The following is a 27,780-nucleotide window of genomic DNA, read 5'->3' as shown; positions in this document are numbered from 1 at the left end:
TGTGTTAAAAATATTGAAAAGATAGAATAAGATACAAATATAACAAAGTTCAAGATAAAAGTGAATAGCAAATATATACAACATTACAATAGAAAAGACATACATCACTAGAGTATCACAATAAAAAAAAGAATGAATACAATATACAATTTCCCTAGGCAACAGAAATAAACAGGAACATTTAGAAAAATGGTTTTACATACACATTACAATTGTACAAAGTAGCTATTTGCAAATAGTTGTGGGTCGTAGAAAAGGAGAAACTTAAGAAGCGATGGAACAGTGAGTCCTCTGATCGCTAGACCGTTTGGATGATAAGACTTCCTCAGTCTTAAACTGAGATCATCAGTGACTCTGAATGTTTGTTTCACTGAGCAGCAACAAGTGGCCCCGACTGATGATGAGACCGGGAAGGAGCTGGTGCTGGCCCTGTACGACTACCAGGAGAAGAGCCCCCGTGAAGTCACCATGAAGAAGGGGGACATCCTCACCCTGCTCAACAGCACCAACAAGGTACACCTCAAACCTCAGGACCAACTTAAAACAATGCCCTTTTAGTCATTCAGTGTTTAGAAAACATTCATATTCAAGATTAACATTTTAAGTCCCTTATTTAATCATTAGTGATTAATAAATCATCAATTTTCAAACATTCAGCAAAAAGCCATTCAACCCTTAAATAGGCAATCATATATAAAACTCTTAATAAAGTGTTTTTAGACCCACATTACCCCCATGTACCAACAATAATACACGCTTATTACGCACATGGTACAAATGGACACAGCATGTCAAATGACTATCGCCCATAAAATACAGACACCATTTAAAGGTTAAGAGATTAAAGTAAAATATGAATTATTTTCATATGTTTTACTGAATGTGATTGAATTAGACTGAGCAAGGAGGCTTCCTCACACTAGTGCTGGTGGTCTTGTTGTGTATTTGGTTACCTGTCCAGTACAATCCCTGAACTCCACGCCCCCACGGGCCCACCCCCATGTACACCTCTATTACATCATCAGCAGATCATTCATCCAGAGAGGCCTTCCTCAGTGCACTCCACCATGTGGAGCGAAGAGAACATGCATGCAGACCCCACTCAGCGGTCAATATGCTGCACTGCCTCATCCGTTAGCATGCAGTGTTTACTGTGATCAGAAGAGATCTCTAAGCATCCTTTGCTGTTGCAGGATTGGTGGAAGGTGGAGGTGAACGATCGCCAGGGCTTCGTCCCTGCTGCCTACGTGAAGAAGCTGGACCCCACCCAGTCCGCTTCAAGGGAGAACCTGCTGGATGAACACGGCAGCATCGCCCTGCGCCAAGACCAGGCAGACAATCAGTAAGAGAGCAGCCGAGTGCCGTGCACTAACTAACGCTAAGTGTCCTCTGGATTTGTTAACTATTCCTCTCAAGTGTTCAGGCTCTTCTCTGCCCTTGAACCTTTCTTTACGCTCATATGTTCTGCTCAGTTCTCTAACACTAATGACCTTGCCCCTGGCCTCTCTCTCTTGTCTCCTCTGCTGTCTCCTCGCTTTGTTTAACACCTTAATAATGTGGTGTGCACTGGCCTCGCCTCTGAGCAGGCTTGTCACCAAGGAGGCCTGCAGCGTGTCTGTGCGCATGAAGCAGGTGGAAGAGCTGTGAGTAGGAACCTGCGTGTTCTTGTGATCGTGATACCGCTAAATACCATCGCAGTTTTACATCCCCCCCCCCCCCCAGAACCCCTCCTCTTGTGACACCGTGTACTCCACGCTCCTCTTCTATTCAGTGCCGGGATAGAAGAAGCGTTCATGCACACCTCTACCATCCTCCTCGTCCCAGGCTTGTCTCTGGATGTTGGTGTTTCATTTCTGTCATGTCATAAGCTGTTCTGTTGTGCTCTCATCTGGCTTTCACTCACTATTGGATCCTTCATAATGCTAGTCAGAAGGTCTGCTGATCCTCGTGGCTCCGAGATCCTTCATTCACGTCTAGCTGCTCCAAGTCTTTATCGACACTTGCTTCAAATCATGTGCGGTCACAAAAGTGATTACATGGAGTAGAACATAATTTATAGATTGATAAATAAAGATGAAGAGTACATAATAAAAGTGACGGACCCAGTCCATAATAAAAGCAAACCTCTCGGGTTATTAAGATCTTTAAACTGGAACTACATGCTTAATCTATTGGGAAAGACGTGTCTATCAGGTGAATACAAAAGAAATGCCAGCGTAGTGCCTGCCTTGTCTTCAGGGTGTTTTCTAACCTGTGAAATCTCTGAAGGTTTCTTTGGACCTGACTTGGCAAAAGTGGCAGTTTGGATACATCGTAGCAAAGCAATCAGTTAATTACCTGCTGAGCGGATGTGGACACAGTTTAGTCGCCTCACTAATAAATTGTGAAAAGCACAGCTTGTTTTTCATGTTGCTCGTATCTACTACTTGTAATCTTATTTGTATTTCTTGATTTAGTGACAGGAAAAGCTGCAAGCAAAATGTGTTTTCATTATCAATTAAGCCTTTTTGAGCATGTCAGAGAAGCGCCCAGCCAGAACCCAACCTCTTCCACGTGCCTGTGTCAGCAACAGTCCAAAGATGTCCTCTCAGAAGCAACCAGAACAGCTGGAAGCAGCATCTTTACCAATGAGCTACCAAAGATACATGAATGGACTGGTAGTTTCAGTACCACAGGAGTGAGTTATGGAAACCACTAGAGAAGTAGTGATCATCAAGTCAGAGACAATACAGCAATCCAAATAAATAGGGACATCGTTTAAAAGCCACGGTAGAAAAGGGATGATGTGTTTTTCAAGACGCATTAATGATTTTGATCTGTGGTTGCAACTTTTGAAGGTATGGTACTCTGTTGGAGCTGGGAGAGAAACGCAAGGACATGCTGGAGAAGAGCTGCAAGAAGTTCATGTTGTTCCGCGAGGCCAACGAGCTGCAGCAGTGGATCAACGAGAAGGAGGGCGCCCTCACCAACGAGGAGATGGGCTCTGACCTGGAGCAGGTGGAGGTCCTGCAGAAGAAGTTTGACGACTTCCAGAAGGTAATGTCTGCTAACTTTTGCAAACTGTTTCTTCGACAGAAAAGTCATGACGTCACATCCAGGTTAGCTTCTTTTACGCTAGCTTCTGTAAGCTCTCATTAATCATTTCTTTAATAGATTCATTTGTAATTATTATGCTTCTGGAGGTTCTGGTTTCACTGGAGCAGAGACTCGGAACAAAAGTAGATCACTGGAGAGCTCGAATGATGTCAGACACTGAAGATGTATTAGAAGCTACAGCCAGAGAACTGACAAAGACATTATACAAGATAGCTCTCTGACCCGGTCCCGAGTAGTTAGACAGTTCTCTGACCCGGTCCCAAGTAGTTAGACAGCTCTCTGACCCGGTCCCGAGTAGTTAGATAGCTCTCTGACCCGGTCCCGAGTAGTTAGACAGCTCTCTGACCCGGTCCCAAGTAGTTAGACAGCTCTCTGACCCGGTCCCGAGTAGTTAGACAGCTCTCTGACCCGGTCCCGAGTAGTTAGACAGCTCTCTGACCCGGTCCCGAGTAGTTAGATAGCTCTCTCACCCGGTCCCGAGTAGTTAGACAGCTCTCTGACCCGGTCCCTAGTAGTTAGACAGCTCTCTGACCCGGTCCCGAGTAGTTAGACAGCTCTCTCACCCGGTCTCAAGTAGTGAGACAGCTCTCTGACCCGCTCTCAAGTAGTGAGACAGCTCTCTGACCCGGTCCCAAGTAGTTAGACAGCTCTCTGACCCGGTCCCAAGTAGTTAGACAGCTCTCTGACCCGGTCCCAAGTAGTTAGATAGCTCTCTCACCCGGTCCCAAGTAGTCAGATAGCTCTCTGACCCGGTCTCAAGTAGTGAGACAGCTCTCTGACCCGGTCTCAAGTAGTTAGATAGCTCTCTCACCCGGTCCCAAGTAGTCAGATAGCTCTCTGACCCGGTCCCAAGTAGTCAGACAGCTCTCTGACCCGGTCCCAAGTAGTTAGACAGCTCTCTGACCCGGTCCCAAGTAGTTAGACAGCTCTCTCACCCGGTCCCAAGTAGTTAGACAGCTCTCTGACCCGGTCCCTAGTAGTTGGACAGCTCTCTGACCCGGTCTCAAGTAGTGAGACAGCTCTCTGACCCGGTCTCAAGTAGTTAGATAGCTCTCTGACCCGGTCCCTAGTAGTTGGACAGCTCTCTGACCCGGTCTCAAGTAGTGAGACAGCTCTCTCACCCGGTCCCAAGTAGTCAGATAGCTCTCTGACCCGGTCCCAAGTAGTCAGACAGCTCTCTGACCCGGTCCCAAGTAGTTAGACAGCTCTCTGACCCGGTCCCAAGTAGTCAGACAGCTCTCTGACCCGGTCCCAAGTAGTTAGACAGCTCTCTGACCCGGTCCCAAGTAGTCAGATAGCTCTCTGACCCGGTCCCTAGTAGTCAGACAGCTCTCTGACCCGGTCCCTAGTAGTCAGACAGCTCTCTGACCCGGTCCCAAGTAGTTAGACAGCTCTCTGACCCGGTCCCTAGTAGTTAGACAGCTCTCTGACCCGGTCCCAAGTAGTGAGACAGCTCTCTGACCCGGTCCCTAGTAGTTAGACAGCTCTCTGACCCGGTCTCAAGTAGTTAGATAGCTCTCTGACCCGGTCCCAAGTAGTGAGACAGCTCTCTGACCCGGTCCCAAGTAGTTAGATAGTTCTCTGACCCGGTCCCAAGTAGTTAGACAGCTCTCTGACCCGGTCCCAAGTAGTCAGACAGCTCTCTGACCCGGTCCCAAGTAGTTAGACAGTTCTCTGACCCGGTCCCGAATAGTTAGATAGCTCTCTCACCCGGTCCCGAGTAGTTAGACAGCTCTCTCACCCGGTCCCGAGTAGTTAGACAGCTCTCTGACCCGGTCCCGAGTAGTTAGACAGCTCTCTCACCCGGTCCCGAGTAGTGAGACAGCTCTCTGACCCGGTCTCAAGTAGTGAGACAGCTCTCTGACCCGGTCTCAAGTAGTGAGACAGCTCTCTGACCCGGTCCCGAGTAGTTAGACAGCTCTCTGACCCGGTCTCAAGTAGTGAGACAGCTCTCTGACCCGGTCTCAAGTAGTGAGGACAGCTCTCTGACCCGGTCTCAAGTAGTGAGACAGCTCTCTGACCCGGTCCCAAGTAGTCAGACAGCTCTCTGATCCGGTCCCAAGTAGTTAGACAGCTCTCTGACCCGGTCCCTAGTAGTTAGACAGCTCTCTGACCCGGTCCCTAGTAGTCAGACAGCTCTCTGACCCGGTCCCAAGTAGTTAGAAAGCTCTCTGACCCGGTCCCTAGTAGTGAGATAGTTCTCTGACCCGGTCCCAAGTAGTTAGAAAGCTCTCTGACCCGGTCCCTAGTAGTGAGATAGTTCTCTGACCCGGTCCCAAGTAGTCAGACAGCTCTCTGACCCGGTCCCTAGTAGTTAGACAGCTCTCTGACCCGGTCCCTAGTAGTGAGATAGTTCTCTGACCCGGTCCCTAGTAGTTAGATAGCTCTCTGACCCGGTCCCAAGTAGTTAGATAGCTCTCTGACCCGGTCCCGAGTAGTTAGACAGCTCTCTGACCCGGTCCCAAGTAGTTAGATAGCTCTCTGATCCGGTCCCTAGTAGTCAGACAGCTCTCTGACCCGGTCCCAAGTAGTTAGATAGCTCTCTGATCCGGTCCCTAGTAGTTAGATAGCTCTCTGACCCGGTCCCTAGTAGTGAGATAGTTCTCTGACCCGGTCCCTAGTAGTGAGATAGTTCTCTGACCCGGTCCCAAGTAGTCAGACAGCTCTCTGACCCGGTCCCTAGTAGTTAGACAGCTCTCTGACCCGGTCCCTAGTAGTTAGATAGCTCTCTGACCCGGTCCCTAGTAGTTAGATAGCTCTCTGACCCGGTCCCAAGTAGTTAGATAGCTCTCTGACCCAGTCCCTAGTAGTTAGATAGTTCTCTGACCCGGTCCCTAGTAGTTAGACAGCTCTCTGACCCGGTCCCTAGTAGTTAGACAGCTCTCTGACCCGGTCCCTAGTAGTTAGATAGCTCTCTGACCCGGTCCCTAGTAGTGAGATAGTTCTCTGACCCGGTCCCTAGTAGTTAGACAGCTCTCTGACCCGGTCCCTAGTAGTTAGATAGCTCTCTGACCCGGTCCCTAGTAGTTAGATAGCTCTCTGACCCGGTCCCTAGTAGTCAGACAGCTCTCTGACCCGGTCCCAAGTAGTTAGATAGCTCTCTGACCCGGTCCCAAGTAGTTAGATAGCTCTCTGACCCGGTCCCTAGTAGTCAGACAGCTCTCTGACCCGGTCCCTAGTAGTTAGACAGCTCTCTGACCCGGTCCCAAGTAGTTAGATAGCTCTCTGACCCGGTCCCAAGTAGTTAGATAGCTCTCTGACCCGGTCCCTAGTAGTTAGACAGCTCTCTGACCCGGTCCCGAGTAGTCAGACAGTTCTCTGACCCGGTCCCTAGTAGTTAGACAGCTCTCTGACCCGGTCCCTAGTAGTTAGACAGCTCTCTGACCCGGTCCCGAGTAGTCAGACAGTTCTCTGACCCGGTCCCTAGTAGTTAGACAGCTCTCTGACCCGGTCCCGAGTAGTCAGACAGTTCTCTGACCCGGTCCCTAGTAGTTAGACAGCTCTCTGACCCGGTCCCGAGTAGTCAGACAGTTCTCTGACCCGGTCCCTAGTAGTTAGACAGCTCTCTGACCCGGTCCCGAGTAGTCAGACAGTTCTCTGACCCGGTCCCTAGTAGTTAGACAGCTCTCTGACCCGGTCCCAAGTAGTTAGACAGCTCTAAGAGAATAACCAACATGTGATAACATCCTAGCGATGTGATTGGCTCCAGGGAGCTCTCACCTGATGAGATGGACTCCGGACTTCCTGAGTGCTCTCTGACCCTGAGCTTCAGCTTTGTCCCGTTATGTTCTGAAGAGGAGATTGTTTATGAATATTTGTGGCGCGCTGAATGAAGCCAAATCCACTATAAGGGTCATTCCAATAAACAGCTGTGGGGAAAGAATGTTAAAGCTCCAAGGCCGTTTGCTGCAGGAGACAGGGTAGTAGGGGAAGCATGGCCATTATATGGGGGTGGGACAAGTCCCCCCCCACCTTTTCAAACGATTAGTTTGGACCCCCCCACGGTCTCTCCACACACCGCTCTCTGTAGAGCGCTGAGTCAGAGCTTCACTATCAAATCCATTCCACTTGCTGATTGAGAGAAAGCCCAAATCAATGAAACTCCGTTCCATGTTTTCACTGCTACTTTGTACCAAGGCAGATTCTCAGAGCCGTGCACATGAGGCGTGCACATGAGGCGTGCACATGAGCCGTGCACATGAGGCGTGCACATGAGGCGTGCACATGAGCCGTGCACATGAGCCGTGCACATGAGCCGTGCACATGAGGCGTGCACATGCTGCGTGTTTTGTGTAGCCGTGTCTTTAGTTGTAAAATGATGCGCGCCACAGTTTCCCCGCTGCGAGGCCCCGGCGCTAACTACGAGCGTGCTCCACTAGCACCCGGATATAAGGCGCTGTTATCAAGGAGGTGGAGGGAGAGTCCTCTCCTGTCAGACTGAGAGGCTGATGACTACAGCTCAGGGAGGCGAAGGACTCTGAGGGTTTAGATAGTTCACTTTAGTCTACGTAGTGGGTCTCAAACGGTTTGGTAATCATTTATGTAAATAAGTATTTCCAGGGCACTCCTTTATATGATCATTATAGTTATAAAAAACAAAAGAATAACAGGTATGAAATCATTCCAACTCATACTATAGGACAGTAACACAAATACAGTTTAAAAGGGGAGTGATTTGTAAAATATGCATAAAGAAAAAGTAAGTCTGTTTACAGTTCTGTTTCACATGGGTGAGTTGAGAGATGTATCCATAGGCGTAGTCCCTCGTGTTGCTCTCAAAGTGCACCAGGTGCTTTGAGCTTCGACATTTCAAATAAAATCTCCCCTGCCACACCCCTGTCAAATTGTCCCACCCACGTGCTTCCTACGCCCATGTCACAAGAAATGTATGATGATGCTCTTTTGTTGGTTCCAGGACCTGAAGGCCAACGAGTCTCGGCTGAGGGACATCAACAAAGTGGCGTCTGAGCTGGAGTCTGAGGGCCTCATGGCGGAGGAGGCCCCTATGGTCCAGGCTCAGGTAAGTTCTGCTTCCACTGATAACTTCATGAGCTGTCTTCTATGTGTGACCTGTAATCAAACTGAGATCATGTTCCCATCTATAGCAGCAGCAAGAGATGCTCGGCTCTGCTCCCGGCAAGGTCGGTATCATTTCTCTGCTGCGGCCATGGGGTTGCTTGTAAACACACCTTTTACATATCACATACAAAGTAAGGCATGACTATGGAAATAAAACCAGCTTTTTCTTGAACAGGATGAAGCTGATTCCAAGACTGCATCTCCATGGAAGGTAAGCTTGGTGGAATGAGCCTCCGGACAGTCACTTGTTTTATGTCTTTTTAAAAGCATCAGCTGCAAAGATTTGACCGCCTGTCAATCTTGATCTGATGCTGAAACTGCGCATGAGTGTTCAGCATTGGGCTGATGTGTGGTCCTGGCGTGTCTGGGACCTCTGAGATCATGCCGAGAGACATTGGTCCTCGTGGGATATGATGCAACATCAATGAGACAACCGAAGAGCCTTGGAACTACTACCTTTTTGTCGTAATTTAAATGCTGTTGTCATATGTGTGTATTCAGTGTGGTTATTCATAATTCAGTGTGTGGGTACGTCCTGATTGGTCTTGGTTGCTCTTTGCAGAGGAAAGACCTGGATGTTTCCATCAGTCTCTTACCTCTTCCTTTCCCTTCTTTCTGCCATGTTTATCTACCTTCGAATATAGAATATACGCGTGGCTGTTCAAACAACGGCTAACTTTAATACTATCAAGGTAAGATTAACTAGTCCACCCGACCTCATCGTGAGTCCTCCCTCCCTTAGCTCTCCTGTCCTGCATCCTGACCAGTGAACTAACCCATCATCATGTGTGCTTTAAGGGTCACATGATGTGTCTCTTCCTGTTCTCTGGAACTGACTCCATTTGTGTTTGTGTGCATCCTGTTTCCCATGTGTTCACCCTGTTATCAGCCATGTTGCCTGTCGTGACGGAATGTTGGCATGCTAAGTTGATGTCTTTAGCATCGTTTTGTAGATGCAGTCTTTTTGTACTTTTCTTTGTCGTCATGTGTGCATGTTACATACACTGCAGTCCTGTACGCTTCAAACAGTCCTCCATGCGCCCGTTAGTCCATCCCCGCCTGCCCAGCAGACACGAGGCACATCACACACTTCTAAGCCACATGCACACATACTGAGGCACAGCCCCTTTCAACACAAGGCCATTCAAAGTGCTTTATTCAAAAGATTAAGAGCATTAAGAAATAGTGCAGCGAAACACATTATAAAATGGCATTTGAAGACATTCATTAAAAATATACTAATATAGAATAACACGGGCATGAATACAAGTTACAGAGCAGTGGAGATATAAAAGTCCTCTTGCTGGCTTTAAGAGTAGTACGAGTCGCAGCGGCCCTGCAGGTTTCTGCCAGTGTGTTCCAGATAGACGGAAGTTTCACCTCCATCCAATCAAGATCTCAAGTTTCTCTGATGATGCTCTTTATTGCCATGTCTTACCACTCAATGTTTCCCTCTGTAAATGAGGGTATGTTGTGTTTTCGTACTGCAAATCAAACAACTTGAAGACAAACATCAGAAGCAAGCATCTGCAGGAGGGCTGAGCATGCACTGAAGGGAGTAGCGTGCTGCTTCATTGAGATTACTTTCTTTGTAGGAGCTGAACAATCGCTGGCGGTCCCTGCAGCAGCTGGCTGAAGAAAGGAGCAACATGCTGGGCAGCGCCCACGAGGTGCAGCGCTTCCACAGGTACACACGCAGCACGGTGGCCTCAGCTGGAGCTCTCTGGAAGCTGCACTTTCTTATTTCCTCACTTTGTCTTTGGAGGCTCCCAGAGCCACACACCCCTCTCCCACGCCTGTGTTCACTTTCACTGCAAAGAGAACTAAATGTTCACACTTCAGTTTTCCCCTTGGCTCATGATACACATTACTGACAGAAAGGGTTTTAAAACATTTCTACCAGTTACAGTAGGTCTGTATTTCCTTACAATGTTAAAAACAAAGCTTTTTCAACTGTTGACGTCAAACCAACAGGGCAAAATATATAAATATTAATTTAATACCGTACTACTGACTATTGGGCTGCTGTCGCTCTGTCTGTAGGGATTTGGATTCTAAGACACATTGCTCTGTGTGTGTGACAATAAAGAGGATTTGATTTTCCATGATAATATCATTATTTAAATGAATTGGTAGAGAAAAAGCGTACTATTGGCAGACACATTGGGTATTTGCGATCCCCCTCAACATCCCATAGCCTGCCCAGATGTTTGAGCTCACACAGTTTCCCTTGTGGCTCCTCAGGGATGCTGATGAAACTAAAGAGTGGATCGAGGAGAAGAACCAGGCCCTCAACACAGACAACTACGGCCATGACCTGGCCAGTGTGCAAGCTCTGCAGCGCAAACACGAAGGCTTTGAGAGGGACCTGGCAGCTCTGGGAGATAAGGTCTGATTGTCATTTAAATGTAGCTTCTCTACAAACCGTAATGTTTCGCTGGAGGCTTTACTCATGTCCCTCCTCCCCTGCTCAGGTGAACTCTCTCGGGGAGACAGCTGAGCGTCTGATCCAGTCCCACCCTGAGGCCGTGGACGACATCCAGGAGAAGTGCACGGAGCTGAACACCGCATGGAGCAGCCTGGTGGGGAGAGCTGACCAGCGCAAAGACAAGCTGGGCAACTCCCACGACCTGCAGCGCTTCCTGTCCGACTTCAGGTGAGCAGAGAGCAGCTGGTCTATCCTTCTCCAACCCAGTTGAGATTTAACCACGCCCACTTTCACATCAACCTAGCACTGGACGTATAAAAAGGAAGTGCCATCCCCAAATTAACAAGAGGAATATTTGTTATCCTCTGACGTGTTTGAAAGTAACACAGTACATATACACAAACCAAAAAATAAGCTTTTAGTTTCTAGTTTATTATTCCTAAATCCTTGGTGAAAATTAACAACAAGTTTAATTAACATTACACCGCTATGCATAACTGTGATCTTCTTTCATATTAGAAAGGTGCCGTTTTCATCAATCTACTTGACACTAATCTGAGGTGCTAGAAAGCCAAATCGACTTTCTCCACGCTAATACACTTGGGATGTGCATCTCCATCTCTGAGGCCGATGCGATACGATTCACCCCTGTTGCGATACAGTTCGATACGATTCAACACAATGCTAAATAATGATACAATTCAATATTATTCCTTATATGCAGCAAATCATAAATGAACAAAAAGGTGCTTCACATACTGAATAACACCTCACAGCTCAACAAAGTAAGGATGCATTACCACAGAGCAACGCCCATACTGCTGCTGCCTGACGTGCTGAACACTCATCCAGAGGCTGACTCACCAGTGAGCAGGAAGCAGTAGTTTCTATAGGAACAATAAAGAAACAACATCTTTCACAAACAGCTCTTTCATAACTGCTTACAGTGAGGAAGACATTAAACTGTGATTGGCCGTCACAGGCTGCTGTAAACTAAACACCTCTCTCTGACAGAACACCTCAGTGAGTGATTTCACTCACGTCTAACTTCCAGGTTTCTCTTTTCAGCCGCAGACCCCATGTCGCCTCTTTATGTGCGTCGCTAATTTCCTCGTACTACTTGTGTACTTTAAAGCGGCTCGGCATCGTTTACAATTTGCGAGCGATTTTTCAAGTTGACCGTCTTTCTTGAAAAATCCGAAGTGTTGCCAAACGTTTGATTTGTAGGTATTTTTGGGTGCGCTGTGTTTCTCTTTCTCCTCGACTTCCATGTGTGTTGATCACTGAGACTCTCGGCCTCCGTAGTGTTTCTCTTTCTCCTCGACTTCCATGTGTGTTGATCACTGAGACTCTCGGCCTCCGTAGTGCGAAGCAAAGATCAAAGGTCGTCTCTGCAGAGTGCTGTCAGGATGAGGGGATATGCTATGAATGAATCGTTTTTGGTAACACTTTATTTTGATAGTCCATATTCAACACTCTACAAGTCATCAGTTGACATTTAGTAGCATGTCAACAGCGTATTAACCAATATTCAACCTTACCATCTGTGTATTGTGTCAACATCTTCAAAATTGACAATCAACTACTCAAAATCAATCTGTCAGTTGAAAGTCAACAGGGTCATGTGACTATCTGTTGATAATCTGTTGAGTCAAGATGTCAACTAAAGATTACAGTAAGCTTTAGTTGATGATCAACAGATAAGCAACTTTAGAGTTTAGTTCACTATCTGTTGATCGTCAGCTAATCTAGAGTTGACTATCAGTATACTTTGAGTAGGTTCTCCACTAAGCGTCTGTAGGCATGTGTTAGGACTGTCCACTAAGCGTCTGTAGGCATGTGTTAGGACTGTCCACTAAGCGTCTGTAGGCATGTGTTAGGACTGTCCACTAAGCGTCTGTAGGCATGTGTTAGGACTGTCCACTAAGCGTCTGTAGGCATGTGTTAGGACTGTCCACTAAGCGTATGTAGGCATGTGTTAGGACTATCCACTAAGCGCCTGTAGGCATGTGTCAGGACTGTCCACTAAGCGTCTGTAGGCAGGTGTTAGGACTGTCCACTAAGCGTCTGTAGGCAGGTGTTAGGACTATCCACTAAGCGTCTGTAGGCAGGTGTTAGGACTGTCCACTAAGCGTCTGTAGGCAGGTGTTAGGACTGTCCACTAAGCGTCTGTAGGCAGGTGTTAGGACTGTCCACTAAGCGTCTGTAGGCAGGTGTTAGGACTGTCCACTAAGCGTCTGTAGGCAGGTGTTAGGACTGTCCACTAAGCGTCTGTAGGCATGTGTTAGGACTATCCACTAAGCGTCTGTAGGCAGGTGTTAGGACTGTCCACTAAGCGTCTGTAGGCATGTGTTAGGACTATCCACTAAGCGTCTGTAGGCAGGTGTTAGGACTGTCCACTAAGCGTCTGTAGGCAGGTGTTAGGACTGTCCACTAAGCGTCTGTAGGCAGGTGTTAGGACTGTCCACTAAGCGTCTGTAGGCATGTGTTAGGACTATCCACTAAGCGTCTGTAGGCAGGTGTTAGGACTGTCCACTAAGCGTCTGTAGGCATGTGTTAGGACTGTCCACTAAGCGTCTGTAGGCATGTGTTAGGACTGTCCACTAAGCGTCTGTAGGCAGGTGTTAGGACTGTCCACTAAGCGTCTGTAGGCAGGTGTTAGGACTGTCCACTAAGCGTCTGTAGGCATGTGTTAGGACTGTCCACTAAGCGTCTGTAGGCAGGTGTTAGGACTGTCCACTAAGCGTCTGTAGGCATGTGTTAGGACTGTCCACTAAGCGTCTGTAGGCAGGTGTTAGGACTATCCACTAAGCGTCTGTAGGCATGTGTCAGGACTGTCCACTAAGCGTCTGTAGGCATGTGTCAGGACTGTCCACTAAGCGTCTGTAGGCATGTGTTAGGACTGTCCACTAAGCGTCTGTAGGCATGTGTCAGGACTGTCCACTAAGCGTCTGTAGGCATGTGTTAGGACTGTCCACTAAGCGTCTGTAGGCAGGTGTTAGGACTGTCCACTAAGCGTCTGTAGGCATGTGTTAGGACTGTCCACTAAGCGTCTGTAGGCATGTGTTAGGACTGTCCACTAAGCGTCTGTAGGCAGGTGTTAGGACTGTCCACTAAGCGTCTGTAGGCATGTGTCAGGACTGTCCACTAAGCGTCTGTAGGCATGTGTCAGGACTGTCCACTAAGCGTCTGTAGGCATGTGTTAGGACTGTCCACTAAGCGTCTGTAGGCAGGTGTTAGGACTGTCCACTAAGCGTCTGTAGGCATGTGTTAGGACTGTCCACTAAGCGTCTGTAGGCATGTGTTAGGACTGTCCACTAAGCGTCTGTAGGCATGTGTTAGGACTATCCACTAAGCGTCTGTAGGCAGGTGTTAGGACTGTCCACTAAGCGTCTGTAGGCATGTGTTAGGACTGTCCACTAAGCGTCTGTAGGCAGGTGTTAGGACTGTCCACTAAGCGTCTGTAGGCAGGTGTTAGGACTGTCCACTAAGCGTCTGTAGGCATGTGTTAGGACTGTCCACTAAGCGTCTGTAGGCAGGTGTTAGGACTGTCCACTAAGCGTCTGTAGGCAGGTGTTAGGACTGTCCACTAAGCGTCTGTAGGCATGTGTCAGGACTGTCCACTAAGCGTCTGTAGGCATGTGTCAGGACTGTCCACTAAGCGTCTGTAGGCATGTGTTAGGACTGTCCACTAAGCGTCTGTAGGCAGGTGTTAGGACTGTCCACTAAGCGTCTGTAGGCATGTGTTAGGACTGTCCACTAAGCGTCTGTAGGCAGGTGTTAGGACTGTCCACTAAGCGTCTGTAGGCATGTGTTAGGACTGTCCACTAAGCGTCTGTAGGCATGTGTTAGGACTATCCACTAAGCGTCTGTAGGCATGTGTTAGGACTATCCACTAAGCGTCTGTAGGCAGGTGTTAGGACTATCCACTAAGCGTCTGTAGGCAGGTGTTAGGACTATCCACTAAGCGTCTGTAGGCATGTGTCAGGACTGTCCACTAAGCGTCTGTAGGCATGTGTCAGGACTGTCCACTAAGCGTCTGTAGGCATGTGTTAGGACTATCCACTAAGCGTCTGTAGGCAGGTGTTAGGACTGTCCACTAAGCGTCTGTAGGCAGGTGTCAGGACTGTCCACTAAGCGTCTGTAGGCAGGTGTTAGGACTGTCCACTAAGCGTCTGTAGGCAGGTGTTAGGACTGTCCACTAAGCGTCTGTAGGCAGGTGTCAGGACTGTCCACTAAGCGTCTGTAGGCATGTGTCAGGACTGTCCACTAAGCGTCTGTAGGCATGTGTTAGGACTGTCCACTAAGCGTCTGTAGGCAGGTGTTAGGACTGTCCACTAAGCGTCTGTAGGCAGGTGTCAGGACTGTCCACTAAGCGTCTGTAGGCAGGTGTCAGGACTGTCCACTAAGCGTCTGTAGGCATGTGTCAGGACTGTCCACTAAGCGTCTGTAGGCATGTGTTAGGACTATCCACTAAGCGTCTGTAGGCATGTGTTAGGACTATCCACTAAGCGTCTGTAGGCAGGTGTTAGGACTGTCCACTAAGCGTCTGTAGGCATGTGTTAGGACTGTCCACTAAGCGTCTGTAGGCATGTGTTAGGACTATCCACTAAGCGTCTGTAGGCATGTGTTAGGACTGTCCACTAAGCGTCTGTAGGCAGGTGTTAGGACTATCCACTAAGCGTCTGTAGGCAGGTGTTAGGACTATCCACTAAGCGTCTGTAGGCATGTGTTAGGACTGTCCACTAAGCGTCTGTAGGCAGGTGTTAGGACTATCCACTAAGCGTCTGTAGGCATGTGTCAGGACTGTCCACTAAGCGTCTGTAGGCATGTGTCAGGACTGTCCACTAAGCGTCTGTAGGCATGTGTCAGGACTGTCCACTAAGCGTCTGTAGGCATGTGTTAGGACTATCCACTAAGCGTCTGTAGGCATGTGTCAGGACTATCCACTAAGCGTCTGTAGGCAGGTGTTAGGACTGTCCACTAAGCGTCTGTAGGCATGTGTCAGGACTGTCCACTAAGCGTCTGTAGGCATGTGTTAGGACTATCCACTAAGCGTCTGTAGGCATGTGTTAGGACTATCCACTAAGCGTCTGTAGGCATGTGTCAGGACTATCCACTAAGCGTCTGTAGGCAGGTGTTAGGACTGTCCACTAAGCGTCTGTAGGCATGTGTCAGGACTGTCCACTAAGCGTCTGTAGGCATGTGTTAGGACTATCCACTAAGCGTCTGTAGGCATGTGTCAGGACTGTCCACTAAGCGTCTGTAGGCATGTGTTAGGACTATCCACTAAGCGTCTGTAGGCATGTGTTAGGACTATCCACTAAGCGTCTGTAGGCAGGTGTTAGGACTATCCACTAAGCGTCTGTAGGCAGGTGTCAGGACTATCCACTAAGCGTCTGTAGGCATGTGTTAGGACTATCCACTAAGCGTCTGTAGGCATGTGTCAGGACTATCCACTAAGCGTCTGTAGGCATGTGTTAGGACTATCCACTAAGCGTCTGTAGGCAGGTGTTAGGACTATCCACTAAGCGTCTGTAGGCAGGTGTTAGGACTATCCACTAAGCGTCTGTAGGCAGGTGTTAGGACTATCCACTAAGCGTCTGTAGGCATGTGTTAGGACTATCCACTAAGCGTCTGTAGGCAGGTGTTAGGACTATCCACTAAGCGTCTGTAGGCAGGTGTCAGGACTGTCCACTAAGCGTCTGTAGGCAGGTGTTAGGACTATCCACTAAGCGTCTGTAGGCATGTGTTAGGACTATCCACTAAGCGTCTGTAGGCATGTGTTAGGACTATCCACTAAGCGTCTGTAGGCAGGTGTTAGGACTATCCACTAAGCGTCTGTAGGCAGGTGTCAGGACTGTCCAATTAAAGTGACAACCAGGTGAGAACAGAAGAAAGTCTATCACCTATCAACAGAACACATACATTCATCCACCAATGATATGCTACAGACATGGGAATAAAGCCAAATGTTTTGCACAACTAATCAAAAACTTTATTTATTCATTATGTATGTAATGTTTGAGTTAGAAACACCTGTTCCTGTTTTATTTTTACTAATATTTAAGATAAATGCAGAAGGCTAATGCATTCACTTGAGAAAAAAAGGTTTTTCACAAGAACTCACAATCTACGGAGAGTAAGGTTGAATATCGGTTAATAAGCTGTTGCAAAAAACATGTTGACAGTCAACAGACACTTTGTAAAATCTATAGATCAACACTTGAGATGTACCTTATTCTACTGGCAGCTCGTGACATGCATGTTACTTGTCTGTTGAAACAGTGTTGTTGAATATCAACTGATGACTTGTTGAATGTTAACTATGGACTATCAAAATAAAGTGTTACCTTGTTTTTTACCGATGCAAGGACGCTACAATCGATGCATCGCGAGTTCACCCCAAACTGTAGCCGATGTTCACCGTGTAAAGCAGCCTTGGGTCCCTTGAAAGGCGCTATACAAATGTTATCTATTATTATTGTTATTATTCTGTCAAATTCATATGTTGTGATGAAAACACCAAGGCTGACGCTGTGGCGATGCTTTTGTTGTCAAATCTCAACTGGGTTGTGAAAAAGACGGGCGCGTTGGGGGCCGAATAACTGGATTGTAAATAATGCGGTATCTTGCAGATAGATCTACATTGAAGAGATGTAGAGATTGTGTGTCGTGTTTATAGCTCTCATTGTTGATGTGCACAGAGACCTGATGTCCTGGATCAATGGCATTCGGGGGCTGGTGTCCTCGGAGGAGCTGGCCAAAGATGTAACCGGAGCTGAGGCCCTTCTGGAGAGACACCAGGTATTGGATCCCTTCCCTCTGTTAATGCTCCTCATTGCAGGCGACGCTGTGTTTAAGCCATCTAACACCGCCCATCGATCTTTCCTTTCCATCTTCCAGGAACACCGCACAGAGATCGATGCTCGTGCTGGAACCTTCCAAGCCTTTGAACAGTTTGGTCAGCAGTTGCTGGTGCGCGGCCACTATGCCAGTCCTGAGATCCAGCAGAAACTAGAAGCTCTGGACCATGAGCGTGCTGACCTGGAGAAGGCCTGGGTGCAGCGCCGCATGATGTTGGACCAGTGCCTGGAGCTGCAGGTACTGTGTGCTGAGGCATGAGCAGCAGGCGGAAAGTGGTGTGTGTGTGTGTGTGTGTCTCTGACTGACTGTTGTTCCTCTGCAGCTCTTCAACAGGGACTGTGAGCAGGCTGAGAACTGGATGGCCGCTCGGGAAGCTTTCCTTGCTAGTGATGACAAGGGTGACTCCCTGGACAGTGTGGAAGCCCTCATCAAGAAACATGAAGACTTTGACAAGGCCATCAACGTGCAGGTCAATATAAGTTTTACCGCTCGGTGAAAGTTGTTGGAATCAATCGGTAGTTGTATTCTATAAACACTCTAAATGTTCCCCTGCTGTACAGGAGGAGAAGATCGCCGCTCTGCAGTCCTTTGCTAACCAGCTGGTGGAAGCCGACCATTACGCCAGACCTGAGATCTCTAACCGCCGAAATGAGGTCCTGGACAGGTAGGGAATGCTCCGTTACAACCGGTCTGTCTTCACCCTCCTCAAATCCAAACAGGGCTGAGTATCGTCTTCACTTCAATTTGACATGAATGTGTCAAAGGCTCATTTCCTAAATCCTACATGCTTACTATATCTAACACTCACATGTTCCCCAGAGATCAGTAATGCAGGTTCATCAGATCCAGATCAAAATAAGTCTGCTTTTTAAATACGCTGGCATTTCATGTATAGACATTTTTTATACACAGATAAAATGGACCTAATGTGAAGTCTATGGTTCTGACACAAACACACACACGACCAAAACCCATTCACTAGAACTACTACGACAGCAGGGAATGTCCAAGACGTCTGCAAGTTAATGACTTTTCATTACTATTTTGTTATGTCTCGAAGGAAAGAGAAAAGATGTGTTCCCTTCCCATATCTTCCTTCTGATAAATATCTGTTCAACTCGCCTGTGTTTTTTACATTTGAAGGTGGCGCCGGCTGAAGGCTCAGATGATCGAAAAGCGTTCCAAGCTGGGTGAGTCGCAGACCCTGCAGCAGTTCAGCCGGGACGTGGACGAGATCGAGGCTTGGATCAGCGAGAAGCTGCAAACTGCAACAGACGAATCCTACAAAGACCCCACCAACATCCAGGTACACACTCCCGTCTGCCAGCACAGGCCCTGTTGCCAGGAGATCTCCGCACGCTGCTGATCTGAAGCAGTGCACCGTTTCCCTTCAGAGGAACTCCGCAGATGAATTTAATTAATGAAGTTAATAGAAAAGATAACACATACAATTAAATCTATTTGTATAGATTTCCACAGATAGTAACTGATTGTCATTGAGACCAGCGTCTTTCCCTAAATTAAAATTGCTAATCAATTTTGTCTTGTTTTCTTGACGATGCTCTTTAACCGTGTGAAATCCCTCCCTGTGTCACGTCTGAAGTGAGACTGAATTTCTCTCCCACTGTCTTGTTTTTTTATAGCTGTCCAAGCTGCTGGTAAGTTTGAGTAGTGTGTCAGCTGACTAACAACCATGCAGGTTGTCATGTGTCCACGTCTTTGCTGTGTGTGTGTGTGTGTGTAGACACAAAGTAGAACAAGCACCCGTCCATCTTCAGTTTGTCCCTCATCAGCCCCGTTCAGTGCCAGCTTCTTTTCCAGCTAGTTTTTCATTTTGTTAATTTCAAAAAGGCTTCATTCTGTGTTCACTTTGTATTTGATCCTAGGTTTGATTTGCCATCAAAAGCTATTAGTTGCTGGTTGTGGCTTCCATTTCAATGTTCTATTCCTGAGAGGGTTCTCTTTAAACTTGCTTCAGATGTTTGTTCCACAGCCATAGTGATCCAATTGGACCTTCAGATAGTGTTTCTGGAGCAGCAGCCCCGCAGGCTGTCAAGCTGACACATCACATATGAAAAAGCTGTGGATGTGTTAGTGACTCTTAAAGACAGCAGCTATCGAAGTGGAGAAGGGAGCGGGAATGTGGAAAGATACAAGAATGAAGCAACTTTGAAGTGACTCTCCTCTGGTAGTTTCTTTGTTGCAGATGTTGTCCTCCACACTGCCGTTCTGTGTTCTTCCCCGTTTGTCCCGTGTGTCCGTCGATGTCCGACACATCGTCTATGATAGATAGTGTCCTCTGTGTCCGTCGATGTCCGACACATAGTCTGTGACAGATAGTGTCCTGTGTGTCCGTCGATGTCCGACACATAGTCTGTGACAGATAGTGTCCTGTGTTGAATTCATTTCTATACACTCTACCCTGCGCTCTTTCAATCTCTAGTCTTCCATTTTCTGTTACAAACACAATTGTATAAATGACATGAAACTGACGTTAACATCAATGTAACTTGTAGGTAAAGTCAGCCTGATAAAGGTTTATTCATTTCACTTAGTTAAAGTGACTGTAGCTCATCACTTAGAGGAATGAAAGCAATGCCAGGTGTTACGTGTAAATGGGAAATGGGAGCTTGTCCACTTTGTGATGCTCATGCTGTGTCCGTGTCCCCCCGCCTGTGTGCCGTCAGAGTAAGCATCAGAAACATCAGGCGTTCGAGGCCGAGCTGCACGCCAACGCAGACCGGATCCGCGGGGTCATCGACACGGGAAACACCCTGATCGAGAGAGGAGCCTGCGCCGGCAGCGAGGACGCAGTCAAGGTGCAGTCCTATGGCCCTAAGCATTCACTTTCACACTTAGTATCCATTCACTTTAACACTTAGTATCCATTTACTTTCACACTTAGTATCCATTCACTTTAACACTTAGTATCCATTCACTTTCACACTTAGTATCCATTCACTTTAACACTTAGTATCCATTCACTTTAACACTTAGTATCCATTCAGAAATGTGACTCAGCAGCAGAACAATGTGTACACATATTTAGAAGACAAAGGCATCCTCGTGTAAGAGCTTGAGAAAGAGTTGTAGCTGAAGTGGAAAGCTGTTTATTTTTGCCATGATATATCCTTTTTTCCTGGCGTGATTAAGAGTTTCTTAACAAACGGTATCAAGTGAATGTTTAAGACTTTCTCTGAGCAGAAGACGCTCTCCACATGTCTTGTATGAGAACATAATATGTCATGGAGTGAAATGAACGTCCACTCTGACTTGCTCCGTCCCCAGGCGCGCCTCAGTGCTCTGGATGAGCAGTGGCAGTTCCTCGTCAACAAGTCAGCGGAAAAGAGCCAGAAGCTGAAGGAGGCCAACAAGCAGCAGAACTTCAACACCGGCATCAAGGACTTCGACTTCTGGCTCTCTGAGGTACCTGCAGTCAGTCAGTCAGTCAGTCAGTCAGTGCAGCGACTGCTGTCCAGTACCCACAAGAGGGTCCAACCGTCTGCTCTGTTGTCCTCAGGTGGACGCTCTCCTTGCCTCTGAAGACTACGGCAAAGATCTGGCCTCAGTCAACAACCTGCTGAAGAAACACCAGCTGCTGGAGGCCGATGTCTCTGCGCATGAGGTGAGTCATTGGAAAGCATGGCTCTGTGTTAGAGGAACACACAAGACACACAATTTCATTGCGGGCCACATCAGCATTACGGTTGCCCTCAAAGTGGCAGTTGTAACTTTAAGACTAAATAAATACGGTACATATATGTAGGGCTGCCCCCTAATGGTCGAATAATGAAGTCTTAATCGAGCAGTTTTTCATGAGTCGATTAGTTTCAAAAGAGAAGCTCCATCCGTGCTGTGACATGCGCCTGGAAAGCCCCTCAGACTTCAGACCAGAGCCTGGTCATTAAGTTAGTGACGGTCAGCTCCCAGTACTCAGAACTAGAGAGCAGATGGGTTCACAGCGGAATGAGTCCCTGGGGAGGATTAGGCACTTCTTCTTCTTCTGCTTTGGGCTTACTGGCGGGCCGCCGCAAACCACTTCACCACGAATACTGCCGGAAGTAATTGTCTCAGCGTTGGATCATATTTGTGTCAGTAATTACTGAATGAATCGCTGCCTCTGAAAGTGGAAGTCCAGAGAAATAATTGCAAACAAATATTCAACAATGTTATACAATATATTTAAGAAATGAGTTTGGTAACAAAAACGCATTGTTGTGCATCAATATATTATGCGTGCACTTAGACAAGCAAACGCTATGTTTCTCCGTGTTAGTCCAACATAGACCATGAAGTAACACTCGTCATATCTCAAACATCAACATTTTGAAGTGAAGAATACAATTAGTTTTTAACAAATCAGGCATGCAAGTATTTCTCCTCTGAATTCAGGGATACTTTTTAATAGTCTGGAAGAGTTTGAGATTCTGAAAGCACCTGTCGCAGACCCTTACTGCCAGCCTGTCGTTGGTTCAGGGGGTCCTCGCAGGTCACATGACGTGATTTGACTGGCTCGATTTGGCACCTTTGTTTTAGAGCATTCACCAGTCTTGCACTCCTCATCATTATAAATCCACACAATGCATTATCACCCTGCGTTACAATGGAAGCCTCTAACCCCCCCCCCCCCTGCAGGATCGCCTGAAGGATCTGAACTGCCAGGCGGACAGCCTGATGGGCAGCCAGGCCTTCGACACCTCCCAGGTGAAGGACAAGCGCGATGCCGTCAACGGCCGCTTCGCCAAGATCAAGAGCATGGCTGCAGGGCGCCGGGGCAAGCTCAACGAGTCCCACCGCCTGCACCAGTTCTTCAGGGACCTGGATGATGAAGAGTCTTGGATCAAGTAAGAGAGTTGGATCGTGTAGATATCTGAGAGGGAGTCAGGGCAGATTCTTCACAGCACACTGCGGCGAACCTGTGAATCTGACATCTGTCCCTGACCTGAGGAATCAGCTCCACCTCCGGGAGTGTCCACATCGACTGATGCTCTTTAACATCCGTCTCTGATCAGAACATGTGTGGTTGTTGTTGCGTGTTTAACGTGATGGAGACAGCGTCACTTCTCCTTGTGGCTTCACTATATTCTTTATACGATAGACATGCAGAGGTAGACTCTTGCGATGTATCTTGATTCATAAGGGTGGTGAATTGTTAACATTGTTAACGTTACCGCTGACATATTAATATTTAGATATTTTTTATATGTATTCGTGTATTCCATTCATGGCGATTATTATACAAAGATAAAACATGTACACTGTAGACCCTGTGTCTGTAGCCCGTGGTGGAGCGGAGCAGGAGAATCAAAGTCAACACGACAGTCTGGGGATCAGGTTGTCTGCGCACGCTCTCATCATTCCTTCTTTATACATTTTCTTGACCCTAAAGATGTTTATAAGGGATGTAAAGAGTAACATAAGATTCTAAGTAGAAATAACTCCAGACAAGGACAGGAGAGGAAAGGCAGAGGGTCGATGGGACTTCCTAAAAGTCTGCAGTGAGCCAAACTGCCCTCAAGCTAATGAACACATGTCTGCCTCCGCCCCCCACAGAGAGAAGAAGCTGCTTGTGAGCTCCGAGGACTACGGACGTGATTTGACAGGAGTACAGAATCTGAGGAAGAAGCACAAGAGGCTGGAGGCGGAGCTGGGAGCCCACGAGCCGGCCATCCAGGTGAGAGGCTCACCTTTTATTCTGATCCCATCAGGGGATTCTTGGTGCAGTGATTGATCCAAAGGTTCCACAACATCATTTACTAATTCTATATTTAGCCAGTTGATATCTTTTGAAAAAATGTTGCAACAGTTTGGGAATGATCGACCTGTTTGGAAGTTGGATCCAAGCATCTCAGCGACTAACATGTTTGATTTCTTGGTCGGCAATGACGTTGTTACTTCATTGTGTGTGTGTGTGTGTGTGTGTGTGTGTGTGTGTGTGTGTGTGTGTGTGTGTGTGTGTGTGTGTGTGTGTGTGTGTGTGTGTGTGTGTGTGTGTGTGTGTGTGTGTGTGTGTGTGTGTGTGTGTGTGTGTGTGTGTGTGTGTGTGTGTGTGTGTGTGTGTGTGTGTGTGTGTGTGTGTGTGTGTGTGTGTGTGTGTGTGTGTGTGTGTGTGTGTGTGTGTGTGTGTGTGTGTGTGTGTGTGTGTGTGTGTGTGTGTGTGTGTGTGTGTGTGTGTGTGTGTGTGTGTGTGTGTGTGTGTGTGTGTGTGTGTGTGTGTGTGTGTGTGTGCAGTCGGTGCTGGACACTGGGAAGAAGCTGTCTGATGACAACACCATCGGGCAGGAGGAGATCCAGCAGAGGCTGGCCCAGTTCGTGGACCACTGGAAGGAACTCAAAGACTTGTCTGGAGCCAGGTACGCTCCTGCTGAGCTTGAACACACACAGTAGAAATAGGTGTGTGTTCATCAGGGTTTCTGCTAGGATTGCCGTTCCAATGTCCGGAAAGAATTTATTTTACCGGACAAATTTGAAACTTAGCGGTCATGTTTCAATAATAATAATAATAATTGTGTAGCAGAGTTTCCGTTAGCAGGTAGTCACCGGACTATGAGCGGATATGCTGATGTTTAAAACTCCGTTCATGGGGCTCATTTTTATATTGCTTCAGTTTATAATCGTTACAGATCAAACTGCTTGTAGTAGATAACGTACATTATTCAAAAATGTACATTAACTTTGAATAATAACACGGGAGAAACGGATCCTCCCTCTCCCTCCCTCCCTCCCTCCTGAAAGCCGGTCTGTATCTCGTGAAGCTCGGTAACAGCAGGCGGGCTTCAGGTGATCATGGGGTCCCCTCTGACTCAGCAGCTGATCTCTCTCTCTCTCTCGTCCGGTTCCTGTCCATATGGATCAGACCCAGCTCTCCTGGTCGCCTTTAGAGAGAGCACACATCAAACTGTTAAGAGTGAATATCGGCCGAGCGATCGGAGCATCCCTAATTATTACCAGACATTTTGAACTTACCGGTTTTCAATACATTTTACCAGCTAAGAAACGGTATTTACCGGCTAACGGGAAGCCCGGTGTAAATGTATGAATGTGTGTTTCTCCAGGGGACAGAGGCTGGAGGAGTCGCTGGAGTACCAGCAGTTTGTGGCGAACGTGGAAGAGGAAGAAGCTTGGATTAATGAGAAGTTGAATCTGGTGGGGAGCGAGGACTATGGAGATACACTGGCTGCTGTGCAGGTGTGCAAAACACAAAGTACATCACAGTAGATATGTGTCTAACCTTGGTCATGAGCTTACTGAGGATCCTCTCTTTCACACAGGGCTTGCTGAAGAAGCATGAAGCATTTGAGACTGACTTTACCGTGCACAGGGACAGAGTCAGCGATGTGTGCACTAACGGAGAGGAGCTGATCAAGAAGGTAGGGACGACACTGCGTCCAGAGGAAATACACTTATTGAATTAGCATATGTAGATTTGTACGGTGACTACGGAAACAAAGGTCTCCCATGATAATTGAGTGTTTCCAACAGAACAACCATCATGTGGACAACATCAGCGCCAAGATGTCGGCACTGAGAGGCAAAGTGTCGGAGCTGGAGAGGGCCGCCGCTCAGAGGAAGGCCAAGCTGGACGAAAACTCTGCCTTCCTGCAGTTCAACTGGAAGGCGGATGTGGTGGAGTCCTGGATCGGTACGACCACACCTTCCTTCGTCTTCACAGTCTCCTTCGCTGGAACGCCTCTGACACATTTAGCCTGCACAGAACACCTGACCTCCATCTGTGCTCTGATCAAACTCTGCATAGACGCTACATAGCGGGGAATGAATCCATTAGTCAGATAGTTCCACGTCCTTTAAAAGCATAGCTTATCTTGAAATGTCCTGTTTGTGAGGGTTGAGTGGGCGGCTCTGAACGTGTGGATGTGCTTTGTGTTCAGGAGAGAAAGAGAACAGCCTGAAGACTGATGACTACGGCAGAGACCTGTCCTCTGTGCAGACCCTGCTCACCAAGCAGGTACTGCATCTCCCCAAAGAACCTTTGGTTTCTCCGTGCCGTACCCCTCTTGTGTTGACACCATCTTTCTGTGTGCAGGAGACTTTTGATGCCGGTCTGCAGGCCTTCCAGCAGGAGGGCATCACCAACATCACAGCGCTCAAGGACCAGCTGCTGGCTGCCAAACATGTCCAATCAAAAGCCATCGAAGCTCGTCACGCTGCCCTCATAAAGCGCTGGAACCAGCTGCTGTCCAACTCCTCATCTCGCAAGAAGAAGCTTCTGGAGGCTCAAGAGCACTTCAGAAAGGTTGGGAGGCCAGAACAAGGGCGGCTACTGAATTGTTAACACTTCCACAAATATACTTAAAACCTCTAAAACGATATTGTCCAAAGAAAATCTTGAATGGATTAGAGCAGCGCTACGTCTCTTCCGAGCCAAATGAGGGCCCTGCCTCCTTTTCCTCAATCATATTGTGTCACTATTTGCCTGTCTGTCCATTGTAAGCGGGCTCTATGGAGATAAGCCCAAAAAGGGGCGGGGCCTGACGTGGAGGGAAAGGTACCCCGATGTGTTGCTCTAATCTATACAAGGGACAGCATCTGACCACTCCTGGTGTCATGGAGGTAAACTGGACTTTAAGGTTGACTTCTTCTCCACAGGTTGAGGACTTGTTCCTGACATTTGCCAAGAAGGCATCAGCCTTCAACAGCTGGTTTGAGAATGCTGAGGAGGATCTGACGGACCCGGTCCGGTGCAACTCTCTGGAGGAGATCCGGGCGCTGCGCGAGGCCCACGAAGCGTTCCGTTCCTCGCTGAGCTCCGCACAGGCCGACTTCAACCAGCTGGCAGAGCTGGACCAGCAGATCAAGAGCTACCAGGTGGTGTCCAACCCCTACACCTGGTTCACCATGGAGGCCCTGGAGGAGACCTGGAGGAACCTGCAGAAGATCATCAAGGTCTCCACTTCTCACATTGTTCATCGTTATTTCTATTCCCTTTCTCCCCTAAGACCCAGAGTACTCCCACACACCTGTGCTGCACACCATCCCTTAATCATGATAACACTCACACAGCATTGCTGCTGACCTGAGAGCTGCAGCAGTGCAAAGGTGCTGCAAGCCAGCGGCTTCTCTCCAGATCCCTCTCAGTGTGAGTCTTAACCTCAGGTCCCAACACCTCTGATGCCACAGCTCTGTTTGCTAACTGCTAATCTGAACCGCTCTCTGCCGAGTCCATCCCCGTCTGATCACTGATCAGGCCCATCTTCTCATTTGCTCAACATATAATTAAAGCTTCTGAGTTAACGTTACGCTGGCCTGGAGCTGTCTACACAGGTCGTGACTTCAGTTAGCCATCAATCATAATAACATAACAAGGCTGTGCAGAAGTTCAAGAGGGAACAGCTGTATAACTTCACTTAATAGCTAAATACAAGAGACAGCTGTGTTCATGTTGTTGGTCCCTCTTCCCCTTTGAAAAGGTCTAATACATGATATCAAATGGAAACGTATCAAAGCTGTTCCATCAAATGCCACTCACCTGCCTTACTGCTGCCTACAGCCATGCTCAGTGTGTGTGTGTGTGTGTGTGTGTGTGTGTGTGTGTGTGTGTGTGTGTGTGTGTGTGTGTGTGTGTGTGTGTGTGTGTGTGTGTGTGTGTGTGTGTGTGTGTGTGTGTGTGTGTGTGTGTGTGTGTGTGTGTGTGTGTGTGTGTGTGTGTGTGTGTGTGTGTGTGTGTGTGTGTAGGAGCGAGAGCTGGAGCTGCAGAAGGAGCAGAGGAGGCAGGAGGAGAACGACAAGCTGCGTCAAGAGTTCGCTCAGCACGCGAACGCGTTCCACCAGTGGCTGCAGGAGACCAGGTACAGAGAGCGTCTGCGTGGCGACGGGCCGCTCCCTCAGAGTGATACGTTATAACAGCTGTTGCCTCTTGTTAACGTGTCCCCTCCTCTTGCCTCCTCCCTCCCTACGCTTGATTGCTGCGCCTCAGGACTTATCTTCTGGACGGGTAATTATCTCTTTGTCATGTGTTTGAGTTCTGAGTGGAAGCTGTGTGATCTGACGAGGACAGTACATCTTTTGTGCAATCTAAATACACATGTCCCTCTTCTTCTTCTTCTTCTCCTTGATACTCCCTGTGACTTGGCTCTATCACTTGTCAGATTTCATCTCTGCCCCCCCCCCCGGAGTAGCATAGCCTATCGGCGGGTTATCTGTCCTTCAGTACCAGGTTGCTGATGGTCTTTCTGAAAGGTCAACCTCCAGCTCTGTTTCCTGTTCCTGACCCACGCCTCAGGGCTGTGACGTCACCACTCTGGGGGCTCAGCACTTCCTGCTGTACTAATAATAATAATAATAATGCATTT

General features: G+C 47.8%; 1 protein-coding gene across 6 annotated transcripts in view; it reads left to right on the top strand.

The window, feature by feature from the left end:
* sptan1 (spectrin alpha, non-erythrocytic 1) overlaps positions 1-27,780 on the top strand; it is a 53,763-nt gene that overhangs the window by 21,198 nt on the left and 4,785 nt on the right. For 2 of the 6 annotated variants that reach the window (XM_034095544.2, XM_034095545.2), the window contains exons 20-50: positions 379-513; positions 1,194-1,342; positions 1,587-1,643; positions 2,838-3,036; positions 8,012-8,116; positions 8,202-8,237; positions 8,351-8,386; positions 8,820-8,867; positions 9,771-9,862; positions 10,420-10,564; positions 10,650-10,831; positions 17,311-17,410; positions 17,510-17,707; positions 17,793-17,939; positions 18,031-18,134; positions 18,614-18,776; positions 19,114-19,128; positions 20,158-20,289; positions 20,759-20,896; positions 20,991-21,095; positions 22,106-22,314; positions 23,024-23,144; positions 23,702-23,823; positions 24,526-24,658; positions 24,742-24,840; positions 24,953-25,112; positions 25,360-25,436; positions 25,515-25,724; positions 26,078-26,374; positions 27,164-27,276; positions 27,405-27,422. In XM_034095544.2, the coding sequence (XP_033951435.1) occupies positions 379-513; positions 1,194-1,342; positions 1,587-1,643; positions 2,838-3,036; positions 8,012-8,116; positions 8,202-8,237; positions 8,351-8,386; positions 8,820-8,867; positions 9,771-9,862; positions 10,420-10,564; positions 10,650-10,831; positions 17,311-17,410; positions 17,510-17,707; positions 17,793-17,939; positions 18,031-18,134; positions 18,614-18,776; positions 19,114-19,128; positions 20,158-20,289; positions 20,759-20,896; positions 20,991-21,095; positions 22,106-22,314; positions 23,024-23,144; positions 23,702-23,823; positions 24,526-24,658; positions 24,742-24,840; positions 24,953-25,112; positions 25,360-25,436; positions 25,515-25,724; positions 26,078-26,374; positions 27,164-27,276; positions 27,405-27,422 (3,845 nt within the window). The remainder of the gene's footprint in view (positions 1-378; positions 514-1,193; positions 1,343-1,586; positions 1,644-2,837; positions 3,037-8,011; positions 8,117-8,201; positions 8,238-8,350; positions 8,387-8,819; positions 8,868-9,770; positions 9,863-10,419; positions 10,565-10,649; positions 10,832-17,310; positions 17,411-17,509; positions 17,708-17,792; positions 17,940-18,030; positions 18,135-18,613; positions 18,777-19,113; positions 19,129-20,157; positions 20,290-20,758; positions 20,897-20,990; positions 21,096-22,105; positions 22,315-23,023; positions 23,145-23,701; positions 23,824-24,525; positions 24,659-24,741; positions 24,841-24,952; positions 25,113-25,359; positions 25,437-25,514; positions 25,725-26,077; positions 26,375-27,163; positions 27,277-27,404; positions 27,423-27,780) is intronic. The other 4 variants (XM_034095548.2, XM_034095547.2, XM_034095546.2 and 1 more) reach the window with 4 other exon arrangements.

This window comes from Pseudochaenichthys georgianus, chromosome 12 (genome assembly GCF_902827115.2).
Source record: "Pseudochaenichthys georgianus chromosome 12, fPseGeo1.2, whole genome shotgun sequence".
Lineage (NCBI taxonomy): Eukaryota > Metazoa > Chordata > Actinopteri > Perciformes > Channichthyidae > Pseudochaenichthys > Pseudochaenichthys georgianus.
Note: the sequence above shows the minus strand (reverse complement) of the source record. Positions and strands in the feature narration are given on the sequence as shown.